Source organism: Zeus faber, assembly GCF_960531495.2.
Source record: "Zeus faber genome assembly, chromosome: 10".
NCBI classification, from domain to species: Eukaryota; Metazoa; Chordata; class Actinopteri; order Zeiformes; family Zeidae; genus Zeus; species Zeus faber.
The window spans coordinates 30,697,667-30,716,767 of NC_137199.1; the positions used below are offsets into that span (position 1 = coordinate 30,697,667).

Here is a 19,101-nt window from a genome sequence, read left to right on the forward strand (position 1 = left end):
CAATCTCCACGACTGTGAGATAACGGTTAAGGGGGTGGGTCCTCGATTATCGACCAATTCGCTTAACGACCTGATTGTAGGAACTGAACTCGGTGGTTAAGTGAGGAGTACCTGTATTTGAAAAATAATGGTTGGCAACGGTGAACGTAAGCTGCACCGTGCGATAGTAGGGAGGGATGGTAGCCCAGGAGGTAGGAGGTAAAGGTTGCTTGTTTGATCCCAGGCTCCTCCTGCTAGCATGCTGTAGTGTCTCTGAGCAAGACACTTAACCCCTAATTGCTCCTGATGGCTGCGTCCGTCGCTGTTTGAATAATTGTAAGTCGCTTTGGATAAAAGCGTCTGCTAAATGTAATCTAGTACGAATGAAGATTCAGCAGCTGGATTGAGTATTTCTCACCTCAAATTTATTCAGTTATGGATTTAGGTACACTGATGAAGTGAAATCAGTGAAGGTTTAGGTACTTCATACAATGAAACACTACTACTCATTGCCTGAAGAACTAGGGGCCTCAGGAGGGAAGCGACACCCACTGGAACAGAGCGTCTTGGAACAAGATGGTTTCGAGGCATGTCAGAATGGCTAGAATGCATAATCTGAGTGGTATTTTCAGCAACAAAACAAACTTCAGATATGTTTTGGTGACCTCAGAGATCTATATTAACTTGTTGAAAAGGATTATAGAATAATATTAGTATAATATTAGAGAAAGGTCACCTTTAAAACTCAGTCTCTCAGTAACACATTCACCCTAAAGCACAAATAAACAGCCTCAACAATCCTTCCAGAACCTTCTCCTTGGACTCATCTGCCCCCTCTTCCCTGGCTCCGTCGCTGCTTGTATCAGACGTGCCTGCGGGGGGCTACACGGAGCGACTCCTCCGCATCGACGATCGATGGTCAGCTTCCAAACTCCAGCTTCGCCGCTCCATTTCTCATCCTCCACCTGCAGGTCGCCTAGCAACACCATCGCCATGGAGCTCTGTCATCCCGGCTGTGACTTTTCTCGAACCGGCCACGGCGATGGTCGGCCCCTCCGCGGCCGCCAGGACGGCTGGCCCGGCAGCCGCCTTTCAGAGGAGACCGGAGAACCTCAGCGTCCATCTGGACTCCTCCGCACTCCTCCTCAGAAGGACCTTCTCTCCGACTTTACACTGAATCTAACAAACGCCAAACAACTCACCAGAAGCCTCCTTCATTTCCATCGTAGTCGTAAACGGCATGTGACTAAAGAAAATAAATAAAACCTCCGCCCCTCCGCGGAGTTGGGTGTCACTACATCAATAAATCCATTTTTATATCCATTTGAATGTATTTGTGTATTTTTTAGTTTTGTGCATCGTTGCGAGTGCAACGTAAAGTACGTTTAAAATAAGTAAAACTTTACTCACTTAAACTTTATAACTTTAAAAAATAATCCCTATCGCACTGTTATTCTGGAGAAAACTCTTCTCAAATATGAAGAGTCACTCAAATATTTTGTGACGCGAAAGCCACGGGGGTGGGGCACGACGACTCTGAGACTTGGAACTGTTTTCGGATTCAGTGTAAAGCCGGACGTTTCCTCTCAACCACTTTCCAACCCTCCCTGCGACTTCTCATCTTTTTGAAAGAAAAACCTTCTCGCTGTGGGGCTGCTACTTGCTCTTATTGAAGGTTTTGCTGACGGTGACTGATGTACCGTCGGTTCCACGACTTCTGACGAACTGCTTGAGTGGAAGTGGCTTGGGATGAAAAAACACCCGCGTGACGCAACGCCGAAGCAACGCAACACACACACACACACACACACACACACTCACACACACACACACACACACACACACACACACACACACACACACACACACACACACACACACACACACACACACTCTTCCACAACGGCACCGAGGCTGAAATGTTCAGCAGCGGCCCGTGTATGTTGTGGAATTTGTTTTTTGGTCTGTGTGTAATCCATATTTACAATAGTATCACACTGATATTCCTGATTAAAAGGCCATTTTAAAAGATTTGGACTTCTGAGCGAGGACGTGGTGTCTAATGCTCGGATGGTGACAGAATGATTATTTCACAGCTTGGTTCTGCGGCCAGTAGGAAAACCACATCAGTCGTTTGAATACAGAACCCAGCGAGGCAACGTGGATCCTGGATCGATGTCCAATCATGATGTATGTGCAGAAAATAAATTAAAACTTAGAATAGTGTGACTTTACTACCAAAAAATGACATTCTACAGTACAGAACCCACAAAATGCTGTGTTTTTGATATGGATGAAATAAATCTGGTCTTAACATATTCCTGAATATTTGGTGGAGGTTTTAATGTTATTTCCAGCTTCAACCTTAAAAAAAAATAAGAATCATTCACGGTTTTGTATTCATCTCTGTCAGTATAATATAATGCGTCAACACGGTTGGACTGGAAGCTTCATGGGAGGGATGAATCAAATAGAGAGATTTGCTTTTCAATGATAATTTCAAACCGTCAGATAAAAACAAAAACCCTCGAATGGAAGATGTTAGATATAAATTTTTATTATTACGGTTATGTATTTATTATATTATTTATGTGTTTATTTACTATAATAATAAAGTAATAGTAAAATGCTAAATATACATTCTGATTTATATGTGTTATTTATTTTACTATTAGTAATAATAATAAGAATAATAATCATAATAATAATAATAATAATAATTTCTGACTATTTGATTCACCAATCAAAGTCTTTGCATTGCCTTTTAATTCTGGTTCAAGGTCTGTGCAGCTTTAGTTCTTCTTCTCTCATGGGAATTAGCATGAGACGCAGGTAAACATTTTAAAAGTGATTTTCCCACAGGAACTAATTAATTTGTACTGCTGTTTGTTTTCAAGATGGTCGCTGTTGCAGATGGAACGTCGCCTTTTTTCTCGTCCTCGCTCTGTGTCGAGCCCAGAACACAGCAAACACAACCTTTCACACACTCTCCCGCTCTTTGTCAAACCACTTTCCCTTGTTCATACAAAGGTGTTTTAACTACTCTGCTGTGACGGGAGCCTCCGGGAGGTTAAGATGTCTGTGGGAAATCAAATATTTCTGCATTGGCTGCTTATTGTGTATCTGCACTTGGAAAGTGTCAGTCGCACTCTACTGAACTGCATCAGTGTCAGAAGGAACTTTATCCTTCCAGTTAGTTCTGACATTAGAGCTTCTTTTCATTCATACATGCAAGACTAAACTGAAGAGTTAAATTACCTCCTTTTTAGTGTTGGACTACTCGATATTAGAAGTTTTCAGTCATATTTCTGAGTTATCTATGTAGCAGACATAACGGCATGATTGCCTGCCTTGGACTCTCCCACAGAGATTCACAGGAGCGGGGTATGAACACTGTGGAGACCCCGGATCTACTAATATTTCTCTTCATTCCCAAAAAATAAAGAGGTCAATTGGGATACTCCCCAGACAGGGATGTGGACCTTCACCCCACGGGGCAGAACAAAGAAAAACGTCTAGATGACCATATGTTCTGTTGCATTGGCCGAGTCAACAGAGTCCCACCCCCCCCCCCCCCGAGACCTCCCTCAACACCCCCCCACCACATTTTCTCTTTCTTTCTCCCTTCCCCCACAACCACATTCTTCCCTTTTGATCACGGATACCCCACCCCACACATAAGACCTTTGTGTTGAACTATCGTCTGCATCCTGACAGACGGACAATTAGATCCGATCAGTCGATAAATAGTAGAGTGAGAAACCACTCAAGGACCCCAAGGGGGTCAGTGGACCGAACAATGAACAACTTTTTTTCCCCCCTCCTTACCCTGTTTCCCTCTGAAGACCCCCATCGAGGCTATCCCAGGACACGCCTGGAAGGAGAACAGCCACCTGGATACTTGGCATGTGTAAGAGAGTGATGGAGAAAGTGTCCACGTCACGCACATCGCCCCATCGCTGGCGCCGTGGCCTCCGTCTGTACAGTCAGAGGGAGAGATGTGGACGCAATCTGTGGCCGCCTATTTTGCCTATAAGAGAGAGCCGGCCCGGTTGGCCTATTTTAGATCCGGGGCTATTCATAAAACATTCATATAGATTTCATATGCATAGACGTCTTGAACCCAGCACATTATAGGGAGTTCTAAAATACATCTGCTGATGCACATGCACATACTTAGCACATCTCTGATCTGGCCCTTGTACAAGTAAAACCAACGTCTGTCTGCTTCTTTATTTAAGACCACCGATTGACAAACTGCAGATTAAAGCCACGCTTTAATTTTTGTAACAGTGGCAATAGCTGTGTTTAGATTCAAAGTCAGTTCCATTCCGAAGTTGCTTGGACTATTTCGTTTTTTTTTTGTTTTGTTTTGTTTTAATGAATTCTTCATCCTACGTTGTTTCCAGGAATTCAGCATCAAAACTAAAAGCTCCAGTGTCTTATTCAGCATCTAAACAGGAAGTTCCAGTGTCGTAGTCAACATCAAAACAGGAAGTTCCAGTGTCTTCTTCAGCATCAAAACAGGAGGTTCCGGTACCTGCTGTTCCAACATGGCCGCAACGCCCTGCAGGTCCAATCAGTGTTTGATGTGACTCGGATCACATCAAACACTGCGTCTCTGTGGATAAAGAGCAAAGTGGCTCAATCCAGACAAAAGCTTCTTATTAGACAAATCTTTCAAGAGTTCTCATATCTTCTATCATAAAAAGAAAAGTCTTCTGAATAATTCAAGAGACCCGGCAATTACCTGCCTGAAATTGTCTCTGGTATCAGCGAGGAATAAAACCTGACCTCCAATATTCTGGGGACGATAATCATCGCATTATGAAGATGGTGCTGATGATAGAAGGTACTTGAGCTGAAATGAGCGATAATGCAGCTCGCTGCTCCCTCGCAGGAAGTGATTCCTGGATGACACGTCTGAATCCCTCTGAGCACTAATCCACACTGACATAATAGACTTTATATTTACTTTTCCGTAAAGGTGGCTATACATTACAACAGAGGACTTCAATTTTTTCTGCCCGATGACACCTTGGTAGATAGAGAAACAGAGCAGGGATCCCCTATATTTTCTATTAAAAAAAAAAAAAAAAAAAAAACAACAAAAAAAAAACATTTTAAGACTGGCCTATAATAACATTTATAATGAACCTATTTACATTGTATGAAAAAAATCTGTGAAATCCACCATTTTTTTTGTTTTCACAATTAGATTACAGCTTTCACAAATGTAAAATTTGAAGTTCTGTTAAGGCTTTTTATTGTCTAGTGCAGGTGTGTCTATAAGTACAGTTTTTTTTTTTGTTTTTGTTTTTTAAATCAAGACCTGGTCTTAAATAGCTTGTGTGTAGGGTTAAAAAAACCTCCACATTTACTGTTTTCACGAATAAAATCTAAATGGTGGGATTTCGAAATTAAACGCAACATTTACAGAATAAAATCAACATTTTGAGATGGAAGACTAAATGCAACAATTCAATCATAAATCATTAAGACAACATTTTGAGGAAAAAAGTATACAACAATATAATGACGTTTTGGAGATTTGCATACATAGCCTGAAGTGAAGGTATCCTGTTTGTAGTTATTCTCAAATTTCAACTTTTTTTCCCTGATAATTTTTTCAATCTCGCAGTCCTCTTATATCTTGAAATTTGAAGGTTTTCTTTTCTCAAAACTTCAACTTTACTTTCAAAATGTTGTTGTTATTGTCCTTAATCTTGTAATTGTGATGTCATTCTCAAAATGTTCTCAAAACATTACATTCTCCATGACAGCACCAAGCCTGTATTGTCTCATTTCAGAGACCCTTGGAAACAACTTGGGGAAAATGATAGATGCACCAAAATGGAGGGATTGTTTTTTTTTTCCATTGACATGCTTCATGTGATTTTGGGGGAACAATCAAATTGGTAAGTCAGACCCAATCACAGAAAACATGAACATTATAAAGATGGGGAAAGTGACTCCCACAAAGTGATGCGAGGCTCGAGAGAAGTGTGGATATAAACCAGTCAAACTAAACGCAGTTCTGACCTTCATCCCTCCGGGCGACGCCATCATGGACCTTGAGCTGGAAGAGGCGGCGGCGGAACAAGTCATCCAACAATTTGTGTTGCTTGGTTTCCGTCGGCGACGCAGTAACAACCGGCCATGACACGTCGACAAATGAAGACAGATTGCTTATGATGACACAGGTCCGACTTAATTAACTCTCTGCCAAACGGGGCCCAGGGGGCGTTGTGGGGCGAAGGGGTGTGTTTGGGGCGGAGGACGGGATGTCAGAGTGACGGAGGCCAAGATGAGGCTTTGATCAGCTGCAGTCCTGGGACTCGAGACTACCTGGGACTCTGGTCTGGTCTACATTGGACTCTGGTTCCATGCAGACCAGATGTTTTCAGAAATATCCCTACAGGATGTGTGTGGACCAGGCCTATGGGTTTTGATTAAACTTGCTATTTAAGTGCATTTCTATGGTTGTGGTGATTTATGAGTTGCAGGAGTGTTTGTGAGCGGGACAGTACAAGCTACAGTATGTAGAACTGTGTGTGTGTGCGTGTGTGTGTGTGTGTGTGTGTGTGTGTGCACGCCCATCGTACCCTAGCAATGCACTTAACCTCCATAAGTAGTGGAGCTGAACCGCTCAACGCCAGGATAGAACTGTTTGTATAGAGTGTGTGTGTGAGCAGTTTGTGTTGTAAGAGCTCCTGATGTGATGATTTATGGCTTTACATCCAACTGGAATGTTTTTTGAACAGGGGGACACGTTTCCACCTCGGCCTCCTACTGTTTTTTCACCTGTATGTTGTTAAAATATAAAAACATTAAATACTCTTATGTAACTCAGACACTGCAATAAACTGACAAAGATCTGTGGAAAAGACCATATCAGTGTCAAATATTTCTATGCCATTAACTAAAAAACCCACTTTACATTTACTGACCGTTTTCAAGATGAACACAGATTTTAGGTACATTTGGTGGCATTTGGCATTTTTTCTGCACCATTTGAAAGAAAGTGGAGAATCAGAGCTACAGAACAAGGTGGCACTTGTGCAAATCAAGCAAATATTTTAAAAGCTATGACTTGTTAATGACAAGGGTGTGGCAAGCTGTGATTTTGAGATCACCCTCAAAGTTTTCCCAACACTTGGCTTCATTCAGCCAGCTCCCACAATGCAAATGCATTGGAGGACCAACACAGCCGCATGGCTAGTTGCCACATGGCCACTTGACACACTGCTGTATGGGGACTTGACACCCTGCTGAATGGGGCAATCTCTGCATTGTTTTTGTGTTTTTAGGGAATTTTAAACAGCGTCAACAACACACAACATCTTTTGTTTTTAAAAAGGATTTTATTTAACAGTAAGAATATGCATGTTTATTGAAAGTGGAATTATTTAGGAGTTTAAAAGTGCAGACAACACAATAAAATGTAGAGTCTATCAATAACATGAGTGTCTGTATATAAGCCTCGGTGTGTCATTAAATATATAAATGTGCGTATGCCAAATATCTTTAAAGTTGTTGGAGTTATTATGTGGGCTCACCCCAACCCTAACCCAGCCTGAGAGCCTGTTTGGGGCCTCTTTTCATTTTCCTTTGGCCCAGGTAAACTTGAGAATCTTGTGCATCACCAACCTCAACATCAAGTCACATCATCAACTTCTTCTGTTGTAACAACAACTGCCGTGTTGTTGGTCTCCTCAGGTGGTTGTTGAAATATTCAGTTTCATCGCCACATTCAGGTTGAAATCCGTTGTTTGCAATGTTCTCCAAGTTCGTGATAACGCCAGTATCAAATCCAGTATCGGTGTCGTTCTTGATGTCGCTGTCGGAGAATTGACCATCATTGCGGAAAACTAAGTCCTGTTTGCTCTGCTTACACTGACTTATCGCACTGGTCAGATTAAGGTCCGTGATATGACTTAGATCTTCCTCCACCCGCTTCTCGTAATCCATAAAAACACGGAGACAAAAGTTTTCACAGACACGTGAAACCGAAGGATTCTCGTCTTGTTTACGGAAGTGATGTCAGCTTTTCTTCTTTGCGTGTTATGCCACCTACACAACAATGTATCCAGGTGTGTGTAAAACTAGTAAAATCTTAAGATTGAACTATATCAAAACGGTTTCACATTGTGACTCCACATCACATGGAATAAGGAGGAATGATCTTCACCTGGACGGTCGCTTTAAAGGAAACCATCGATCGGTGTTGTTCAGCGCTGTTCAGTGTCTCGGTAAGTGAACTGCGTTTCCCCATGTAATCTAACTGGAATATTAAACTTGACGGTTTAACCTTTATCTACTACTTAGAAATCCGACTCTGTTTTGAAAATACGTTGAGAGATTAAAAAAAAAAAAAAAACACAAGGCAACAACCTCATTTTCCTTCTTAAAGGGTTTTTTTTATCTTATATGGTGGCTGGTGGTGATTTTGGAAATGTGCGACAATGCAGGTTTTGCTGCGGTGGGTCACATTTGTGAAAGCAACAAAGCTTCCTCCTTCTCAAATTGAATAAACTAATACAAAATACAGAAAATTAAGTAACTTAGACATTGTATTTCCATAGTTGTCGGCGAGACCAGGAGATCATTTTAAGCAGATTTTAATCCGACTCGGTTTATTCGGCCAAGTGTCCCAGTACATTTTCATATCAAAGCCACACAACATCACATTTTTTGGCAACTTCTTTCTTGGAGGCTCGTGGGATGAGGAATTCTAAACGGTGCTCAGTAACAAAGTCCAAAGGAGAATCCCCGTTGGCCGACATTGTGTTTGGAGCGTCCTCCCGTCTGTAAATCCCACAAGCTGCGACGAAAATCCTTTACATCTCAGATTCTCAATTTCTTTCACTTTGCAGAAAAAATGTAAACACTGAAACGCTCTCATATCATGTCCAAATGAACAGAAAGGCCAGTGATGTGGTGCTTTATCACAGTCAACAGTTCATTTCTTCTCTGCCAGTTGGATCAGTATAATATGATGTAATGTAATATAATAATGGAATTGATTTCCTGCTCAGTGACCAAATCTGAAGAGAATGAGAATAAAACAGCATCGCAACCGGAAAATCGCAACCGGAAAATGATGCGACAGTTGAGCAGAACAATTGGGACGTTTGCGATAAAAGCATCAGATTCTCAGGTGGGTTATCTCCCGACCAGGGGCCTTTCTGCATGGGGTGGGCATGGTCTCCCCGTGCTCACATGGGTCTCCAACATAAAAAACGACCCCAATTAAAAACATGCAGTTCGCCTTCCTGTCCCTGACCACGACATGCATCCACACCTGGAATTAGTCCCCGGGCTCCAACAAAGTGAGGGCTGCGCCTGGCCCTCCCTGGAGGAAGGACAGCTAGGATGCGAGAAATGTGGAAGCCAAAACTCTCGAGTTGTGTGTGTGTGTGTGTGTGTGTGTGTGTGTGTGTGTGTGTGTGTGTGTTTGTGTGTGTGTGTGTGTGTGTGTGTGTGAGTGAATCAGTAAATGATAATTCTTCTCCTTCTTTGGCACAGATGTAGGTTAATATGTTGTGAAAAGATGAAGATATGGAGGCACCGTTTATTTACCCCCTGACGGCCATGGCCATTTTCTCTTTCAAAATGGCCACCAAAGAGTCTAGATGAAGACCAGAGATAGTTCAGATGTAACAACTCCAGACCCTTCTGTCCCTTTTCCCATTAAAAAATGCTGCTTTTTAAAAGGTCAGGCGGTGTTCTCCACCGTGCCTTCATTCCAGATTCACCTCAGACTTCAATTGTTCCGGGTCTTTCACTTCAACCGGCCCCGTTAAAGTGATAGTTGTGGTTCTGTCCGTGCATCTTTTGAGCAGCAGCTGGTCCTAGTCTTCCTCTCTCTCATTGCGTCACGCCTGCTTTCTCAAGCAGCCAAAGCGTGCACGTTGTCACGCCTCCATCTCTCTTTGCCTCTGCATCAAGTTCAAATCCTACCATGCTCCTTCAGGGCAGCCACTGGATACACACACACCCACACACCCACACACACACACCGCGTCCAGCCATACGCCCCGGCCCGCTCTCTGAGGTCTGGGCGGAGCTGGTGGTGCCTCCACTGCGTCGAGTGAGTTCTCCATCTCAATCCATCTTCTCGTGCGTGGGAGGAGCTGCTCTGCAGAGACACGCCTACAGCCACGAGAAACACCTGCATCCTGCACCTGCCTCCTGATCCTGTCTGAGCTGGACTCACTCTTCTTATTTCTGCTGGTGACTAGTTTAACTTGTTGTATTGACACAGTGCAATGTAAGTACCCATGTGTTGATTGTGCATTAAAACGCACACAAACACACACACACACACACACACACAAAGAATTACTAATGACACAGCTTTTATTGTGATTCCTTCCACCATCTTGCACTTGCTCCTGGTTGAATTTAGAAGCCGCTGCTCACTTCGTTTCCAGGTCGACGTCTGCTCTGATTGTCTCCAGCCTCTCGTGGAGGTCGTCGTGGCCAAGACCGTCCTGATGTCCTCTGTGCCTCCACGTTAAACGCTCGTCCTGGCTCCGATCCTCCTGACGCTGCAGCCAATCACAACACACCCTCTTCCACCAGAGGAACCATTATTAATTGCAGCGAGTGGGATAATATGGCTCCTCGCCCTCGCCCTCCCTCCCCTCGCCCTCGCCCTCTCCCCTCCTCTTCTCAGTTTATGGCGTCGTTCATCATCAGACAATTATGAAGGAAAGAGAATTCCGTCTCCTCCTCCTTTAATAACTGTGTCTCCAGATGTGGCGAAGGCGTAATTACAGAGCGGCAGAAGCGGCAGACGCCCTCCAGCAACACAATATCCCTGGACGCTCGGGGAGAGGAATTCATTGTTGAATCCTGAAGCGTTTTCTTTTTGGTTAATGATGTTTTCCTTTCCTCCATCGCCGAGATATTTTTACCTCTTGCCTGTAAGAGAGGAGGATTACAGAGGAACAAGGAAAAATTGTCGTTTTGCCTTCGCTGTAAATCTACCTTTCTATTAAATACAAAATAAGTTTTCTTAGTGTTTGTGTGTGTGTGTGTGTGTGTGTATGTGTGTGTGTGTGTGTGTTTCATTTCAATGCCAGCCAGAGACTGCAAGCATTACGTTTTCTTTCATAAGATCTATATTTGTGTGTGTCAGCGGCGGCCACGGACTGATGGTGTTTTGGGTGTGTGGAGGTGGTAGTGGTGGAGTCCACACGCTGGGGAACTCATTTAGCCGAGCTTCCCGCCACCTGGGAGCGTGAAGCCGAATGAAAGCACAGAGAGGGTGGAAAGACAAACTCCATTTCTGGAGGTTTGTTTAGCTTTCAGCGGAATCACACTTTACGCTTTTATCGCCGAGCCTGAGCCCCGCCCACATCACCATCAATGATCTTTTAAAGTGGTAATCTGTAAGATCATGTCCCTTAAAATCCCAGATTTGATGTTTATCCGATATTTATTCAACTGACTCTTTGTAAGAAACAGAACATTCCAAGTATTTATGTAATGCATGTGCTCTTCTTTGCTGTTTCCATTGTTGGTGGCAGGGTCCGCCACGGTGTAAGATGTGCATGATTGTGTCCATACCAGAGATAAGATTGAAACTCAGATCCAAGCAGTCATTATTTTACATTCTCTAGCGGCGCCTTGGAATGTCTTGGAAATTAAATAGCTGTGAATTTTAACTATTAAGCACTTTGCTCAGAGTCGGGACCCATTGGAGCCTCTTGAAGGTCCCCTGGGGGTCCCCAGACCCCAGCTTTAGAACCATTGATGTATTTGTTTTCTTTTCTATATTCTCTTTTTCTTCCAAGGCCTCAGCACAGTCTCTAGATCCAGGACTGGGCATGGCATTGGAGCTACATTACGGATTAGACATTTTATTTTTCTTCTCTCACCTCGGGGTTTTGATTGCGGTCAAAGTACAGTAGAGCTCAAATTGTCGGAATGCGGCGGCACCGACGGCACGTCTCGGTTGAGCGAAGCGTGAATGAATGTACATGGAAGACTGAAAACCTAAATCAATCCAAATGGTTTATTCAAACTCTGCCAGGAACAGACAGACGCATATTCTACGTTATTTACTCACAGTATTTACTTACAGTATAAACATAAAGTCAATACTGTAAACTTTGTCAGGAACCGACAATTATTTTACACAGTAACTTGTTACTGTAGCGTCCGGTCAGAGCCACCGAGTCCTCAATGTGCATTTGACAAATAAGACAGAATTTAAGTATTTTGTGCTTTTCAGGGGCGACTCTCCGGGCACAGACTGATGTGTCTGTTGGGAAAGAGGGAAAACCCGGCTCGGCGGACCGGAGGCCCCTGATGAGTGAGGTTTGGATGAACGGCGTCCTCCTGCGTTTGTTTTCTGTCCCGTGGGATGGGCGTCGCCGACAGAGGAACGCCTGTGATTGGCCGAGTTGCTGGACGTCTCCCCATCTGGCCGGCGTCCCTCAGCGGTATGTACACGCCGAAGAAACCAAACTGGAAATCTACGTTTCGGAGAGGAGTGGAGGACGGGGGCTGTAGCGGTGAGGTTATGGAAGAGATGGAGGTCCGGTGGAGATCGGTTGGGAGGGTAATGATTTTGGAACTTTCCTCCAAGGTGCTTCCTCTGCTTGTGACAACGTTGAGAAATGTTCTGGAATAGTCCAGAGGCCTCTAGGCAGGGCAGGCGGCGGGATAAGGGGGGGGGCAGTTAAGAAAGTACGAGGGGGCAAATCTTTTTACGTCGTAAAACACTAGGTAATCATCCTACTACGCCTATTTCTGCATTTTTTTTCCATCCATCCATTGGCTGTGCAGCCGTGTTTTTATTTCTTTATTTGACTGGGCATCGAGATTTCGTTTGAAATGGCCGTATGATGCATGGACTAAAAGAGGGGTCCCCAACCCGACAGACCCCTGGTTCAGCAGCAGAGTGTTTGTTTTGTGTTCAAAATAATGTAATCCGAATATCAATTGTCGAGTTTGGTCTAAATGGAATCATTTAAGCCCAAACAATATCCATATTCAAGCAGGCAGCAGGTGGGAAAAGAAGACAAAAACCTCCCCTTCTGACATGATGTTTTTAGGATCACGGCAGGAGAATAACACAGCAGCTATAGAGTTTTAATGAGCTGTACCGTCCAGAATAAATGAAGAATGGAGAAAAAGAGAAGAGGAAGTGCAAGCGACGAGCTGGTAGGTGCTTTCTTGGCAAGATATGAATATTCATGATGTATGCGTCCTCATTGGTTGAGTCCAAAATAGTTTTTATTGGTGGAATTGGTGTCAGCATTCAGTGCTGTTGTTCAGCACTGAATGCTGTTTGAGCAGTGGGAAAAGAGACTGGATCACATAACAAATAAGGTGTTTCATTACTGTCGTCTCTGACACTTGTATCTCGACCACTTTTTATTTGTCTTTTTCTATTTTTCTATGGGGTACATTAAACTTGAACTGAGGGCAGAAAATACAACTACAAATACAACAAGAAAAGGCAAAGCCTCTTTCTGGCGCCGGGCCCGATTCAAGGCCGTTGATAGCGGCCGTGCACTTACCTGGCCAAGAACCGAGGCTAATGATCAAATAAAATATAAACAAAGCACAAAACATGACCAAGCATGCACCAATGGAACCCAGTGCGAGGAAATCGCGTCTTTGCCTGGAGACCGCAAATCAGAATGACCAGAGAACCGATCAGCCACAACATTAAGACTGCACCTGTCAAGGGGTGAGATATATTATTATTATTATTATTATATATAGTGTTATATATTATTATTATATGAGGCAGCAAATGAAGAGTCAGTTGTTGAAGTTGATGTGTTGAAGCAGCGTAAGGATCTGAGCCACTTTGACAAGGAGCACATTGTGATGCTGGACGACTGGGTCAGAGCATCTCCACAAGCACAGCTCTTGTGGGCTGTTCCTGCTGTGCAGTGGTTACTACCTACCACAAGTGCAGCAAGGAAAGACGACCGGTGAACCGGCGACAGGGTGAACCGGCCCAAGGTTCTTTGATGCACATGGGGAGCCAAGTCTAGCCCGTCTGGTTCGATCCCATAGAAGAGCTACTGCAGCACAAAGTGGTGGAAAAGTGAATGTTGTTATGATAGAAAGGTGTAGAACACAGTGCAGGGCAGCTCGCTGCGTATGGGAGCGCTCAGAGTGTCCATGCTGACCCCTGTTCACCCCTGAAAGGACCTACAATGGACACCTGAGCGTCGAAACTGGACCATGGAGCAATGGAAGAAGGTGGCCTGGTCTGATGAATCACCTTTTCTTCTACATCATGAGGATGGGTGGGTGCGTGTGCATCGTTTACATGTGGAAGAGATGGCATCAGAATGCATTATAGGAAGAAGGAAAGCAGTGTGATGCTCTGGACATGGACATGTTCTGCTGGGAACCCTTGCGTCCTGGCATTCATGTGGATGGTACTTTGACAGGTACCACTGATCTAAACATTGTTACAGACCAAGTTCACCTTTTCATGGCAACAGCATTCTCTGATGGCAGTGGCCTCTTTCAGCAGGATAATGCGCCCAGTCACAGTCCAAAAATTCTTCAGGAATGGTTTGAGGAACATGATAAAGAGTTGTAGAGCAAAATGGAGCATCTGTGGGATGTGCTGGAACAACAAGACCGATCCATGGGGGCCCCACCTCACAACTGCCAGGACTTAAAGGAACTGCTGCTAACGTCTTGGTGCCAGATACCACAGGACACCTTCAGAGTCTGGTGGAACTTGACGGGTCAGAGCTGTTTTGGCGGCAGGGGCGGGACCTATACAATATTGAGGTAGTGTTTTTAATGTTATGGCTGATCGGTGTTTCCCAGTTCGTTTGGTCGCAGAAGCCCTTGTCTGAGTCCAGGAAGTGGTGATTTAGTTGGATATTTCCCCCCACTTTCTCCCTTTACTTTTTGTCCATATATGATTCCTCCCCCTGTCAGAGTGAAACTACAGATTGCATTTGCTTCCTATCGTCCTCGGTCCTCCCATCTCCTCCAAACAATGGGACTTTCTGGGAAGAAATTTTGTAAAAATCTGGAGCAGTTGGTCTGACAGTTTGGGTGTAAGAGGCCTTGGAAATTACCATTAGTGATGATGTGCAGCGCTGGGCATCTTTGGCACCGGGGATTATTTCAGAATACTTGGAATACTTTTTCATGGCAGACTTTGTGGGAGGAGGGGTTTGGTTGTTGCGTCCTGCTTTCCCCCATTTCCTGCCAATAGGCGTCAGATTCTTCAGCTGTTAATACCTTTCAATATTTATTATGGGTGAATCGTTGTCTATTTATACACATTGGGGAAAAGGCGGAAAGATGAAAAGATGGTTAGCTCGCACCTAGTTTGAGTTTCATAGATGGAAACAGGAGTGGAAAAAAATGTTTTGATCACAATACTTTTGGGTGTACACTCTTCTTCGGTCTATTTAATCCACGTGTACCTCCAGTTTTATGAAACGAGCCCTGGGTTCAACACTGGGCCCTGGGGTTGGTACCACTGCAGATTCCCAAAACTGAATTAATGTAACATGTCCTACTTTGATATAATGGGGTTCTTGAATTTTCAGATATTCCTGTGTTAATCAAGGCTGAAATAAAGAAATATCGGCCATCGTTTGATACAGCTTTTTTGATTTTCCATTGAGATTTAAATTAGTAAAATTTTGTGACATTAGAACAAATAAAATATCTGAATCAATTATGTTCTTTACAATACCACAGTTTGTGAAAAAAACAAACATATTTCAATTTCTAATTCTAAGTAAGAATCAGGTCGGATCTTAAACTCTTGTGTTTTGGGGAATTTCCTTTTGTAATGAAATCTTTTGACACATTTATGTTGTGTTTTTTTGTTCAATCGTGTAAATTCCTAAACATTGTGAATTGAAGATGATTTCTTTCCATTTAGATGTCCAGGTGTATTTCATCCGGTTGAGAACATTTGTAAGAGAAGATTGTCTATTATTAAACAATTTAAAACAACTTATTGGTACAAATACATTTTCATTTATTTCACATACATTTTCTTTTTTTTTTTTTTTTTAGTTTTAAAGATTTAACAATCTAAATGATTTTACAACAAATGAGGAACTACCACAACAATGTCCAAATTTGATACTGGGGAAAAATGATGCAAATATCACATTAGTAAAAGAGACAGGTGTTTCGCCGACCAGAAAAAAGGTAAAATTTTAAGGGAATCGGGACAAAATAAGGTGGTTCATGTTACATACCATGGCAAGTACCATCTGATATTCAAGCGTTTACTTAGATCCTGAAGTATTCCAGACTCACCTTTTGTAAAAACAACTTTTTTCATCAATATTCTTTTGTATTAGTACAATAATATATATATATATATATATATATATATATATATATATATATATATATATATATTACTTAATTGGGGGAACAGGGTTGGATATTCTCTCATAGAAGCCCTTCCTGAATCCGTGGAAACTTGAGAAAGTCAGAGGAATGGTCTTGTTGAACATGTTGGGTCATACTGATTTTGGCTGAGGCATCCCAAGAATATTGCTGTGAGTAGTTCTTCGGAATGAATATGTAGACATACATGTACATAATGAAGCATTAGGTACACATATGCAAAGTACCGAACGTAGGGAATTATCGTCTGTCTCTTTGATGATTCAGTGAATAAGCATGGCGCAAGACTAAACAAAGGAGACTAATAGATTAGATATAAATCTGTACTGTACATGGTTCTGTTGAGTCTGTAGATCCAGACCCCAACATTTAGGTTTTTCTTTTTTTTTTTTTTTTAAACATAGAAATCTCCAAACGCAATCCACCTGTTCCCTCCCAGTCCTCTCGTGGACCCTCTTAGAAGGCATTTCCGTATACAGTATCTGAGCAGTTCACCCTAATGGATCCTTCTTCTTAGGATTCCCAAAAGTACTTGATACAGTTTCAGTTCACGAACATTCTCCCAATAACAGCAGAAAGTTCATCCCTTTTTGCAAAAAAAATACATAATCTTTTTTGGCATTTTCACGCCACCTGGGTTCTATAAAATCAAGTCACATCATTTTCATGTTAAAGCGCCGCGGTCCTGCCTGAATCTCCGCTGAATCCACATTAGTGCCGTTGGACCGAGGCACATACTCAACGTCTATGTTGTTTTTATGTTTTCCTTTTCCTCTGCTCCACACAAAAAGCAGCAGGAAGCAGAACAAGACCACTCCCAGGAAGGTGAAGCACCCCATAGCTGTCGTCACTAAAATAGTCTTTAGGTCCACACCGAAGGTGACATTAGTTGTCCCATTGGCAGTGGCATTGCTTTGATCTGTGTAGTACTGGGTCCTGTTAGCGTATAGCGATCCCAAATTCTTCACCGCCAGTGTAGTAGTCAGTGTGTCGTTCCCAGCCGTGTTGGAAGCCAGGCAAAGGTACATGCCGCTGTCTTGCACCTCCGCTGACTTGATCTCCAGCGTACCGTTGTTGTGGACCGTGACTCTCCCGTGGTTCCTACTGGTCAGCAGTCGTCGGCCTGAAGCATACCAGGACACGGTTGGCCTCGGCGTCCCCTCGGCACTGCAGTGCAACAACACCTGCTGACCCTCGTCCACCGCCACCGTTTGGGTTTTGTTTTCACGAATTCTTGGCTTTGTGCACGTCATGTAATAGGACAGCAGGGTCTCCTTGAACTCCTTGAATGGCCTGCCACGAATCCCCTCAGGCTTGCTACACTCAGGCTGCAACTCCCCAAAGGACATAAAGTGCCTCTTCTGCAGAATCCACATCAGACGGCAGTCACACACCAGGGGGTTGTCGTTAATCAGAAGAACCTCCAGGGCCTCCGGAGCTTGGAAAACACCTTTCTCCAGAGTATCTAGATGGTTGTGAGAGACATTGAGAACATTGAGCCAGCGCAGGCCCTGGAATGCATATGGCTCAATGTTGGACAGCTGAGCCCCAACCAGGTGCAGCTCCCGAAGTCGCACCAGCTCCATCAGCATCCCTCCTTCGATGTGCTTGATGCGGTTAAAGGACAGATTGAGGTGTGTCAGGTAAGGAAGATGTTTCAGGGCTTGGTAAGGGAAAGAGGAAAGGTTGGTGTTGGTAATGAAAAGGGTGGTCAGGTTAAGACCGTGCAATGCATTTGCTGGAACAAGGTCTAGTGAGGGCCAGTTGTCAATCTCCAAATGCTGCAGGCGGAACAGCTTTTTGAAGGAGTAAGGGTGCAAAGTGTTTATGCTGAGGTATCTGAGATGTAGGCTGACCAGGTTGTGTAGGTGTGATAGGGCCTCGGTGGGCACAACGGTCAGGTTGCACCTCTCTAATGTAAGTATCTCCAAGCCGGAAAGTCCACTAAATGCCCGATGAGATATGTAAACCAGGTCGTTGTCACCCACCTCCAGAAACTTCAGATTGTGCAAGTCCTGAAACATATAATCCAAGAGGATAACAATCTTGTTATCACTGATATCTAGACGGGTTAGATTTGTGAGGCCAGTGAAGACACCCAGAGGAATGAGCTTGATGCGGTTGCTCTTGAGACTGAGCGAGTGCATGGTAAACAATGCATTGAAAGCTCCTGGCTCAACGTAGCTGATGATGTTTCCACTCAGATCCAGCTCCTCAAGCCCCGGAAAAGCAGCAAAGTCATCGGGGTTGATTATGGTCAGCTTGTTCTTGCTCAGGTCCAGCAGCCTGGTCTCGATGGGGATGCCGTCGGGAATGCTCGGCATGCGCTTGCGGTGGCAGACGACCGCCTTGCTCTGGGCGGAGCACTCGCATCGGGATGGGCATCCGAGGGTAGAACCAACAGAGATGACCACCAGGGCCAGCCCCAGGAATGGTTGCCAGCATGATGTGGCTGTGTGCAGCATGACTCTGTTCAGACAGTCCACCATTCTGTCACGGCTCTAAGAAAGACAGAGAGAGAGATAGAGAGAGAAACTTGGGTTAGTGGAAGAACTGCTCGAGCAAGAAGTGCTAAAAATGAACTTTAATTCCACGAGACATGGCAGTCGTTTAATCCCTGGTCTTATTACAGCTTTGTCACCTGAAAAACTGAAGCAAGAGAAAGAAATGTTCCCCTTGCAAGGGGGACCATTTCTGAGGGAAGGATCTGAGAAAAATCCTCTGATCTGCGCAGCTCAACAT

General features: G+C 43.8%; 1 protein-coding gene across 1 annotated transcript; it reads right to left on the reverse strand.

Annotated features, from left to right (window-relative positions):
- Positions 1-17,012: 17,012 nt before the first annotated feature.
- Positions 17,013-18,854, reverse strand: lingo2 (leucine rich repeat and Ig domain containing 2; the record flags this gene model as incomplete). Its single annotated transcript, XM_080008692.1, has 1 exon — positions 17,013-18,854. The coding sequence occupies exon 1, from the start codon at positions 18,846-18,848 to the stop codon at positions 17,013-17,015; it is 1,836 nt and encodes a 611-aa protein (XP_079864818.1). The 5' UTR covers positions 18,849-18,854.
- Positions 18,855-19,101: the final 247 nt, after the last annotated feature.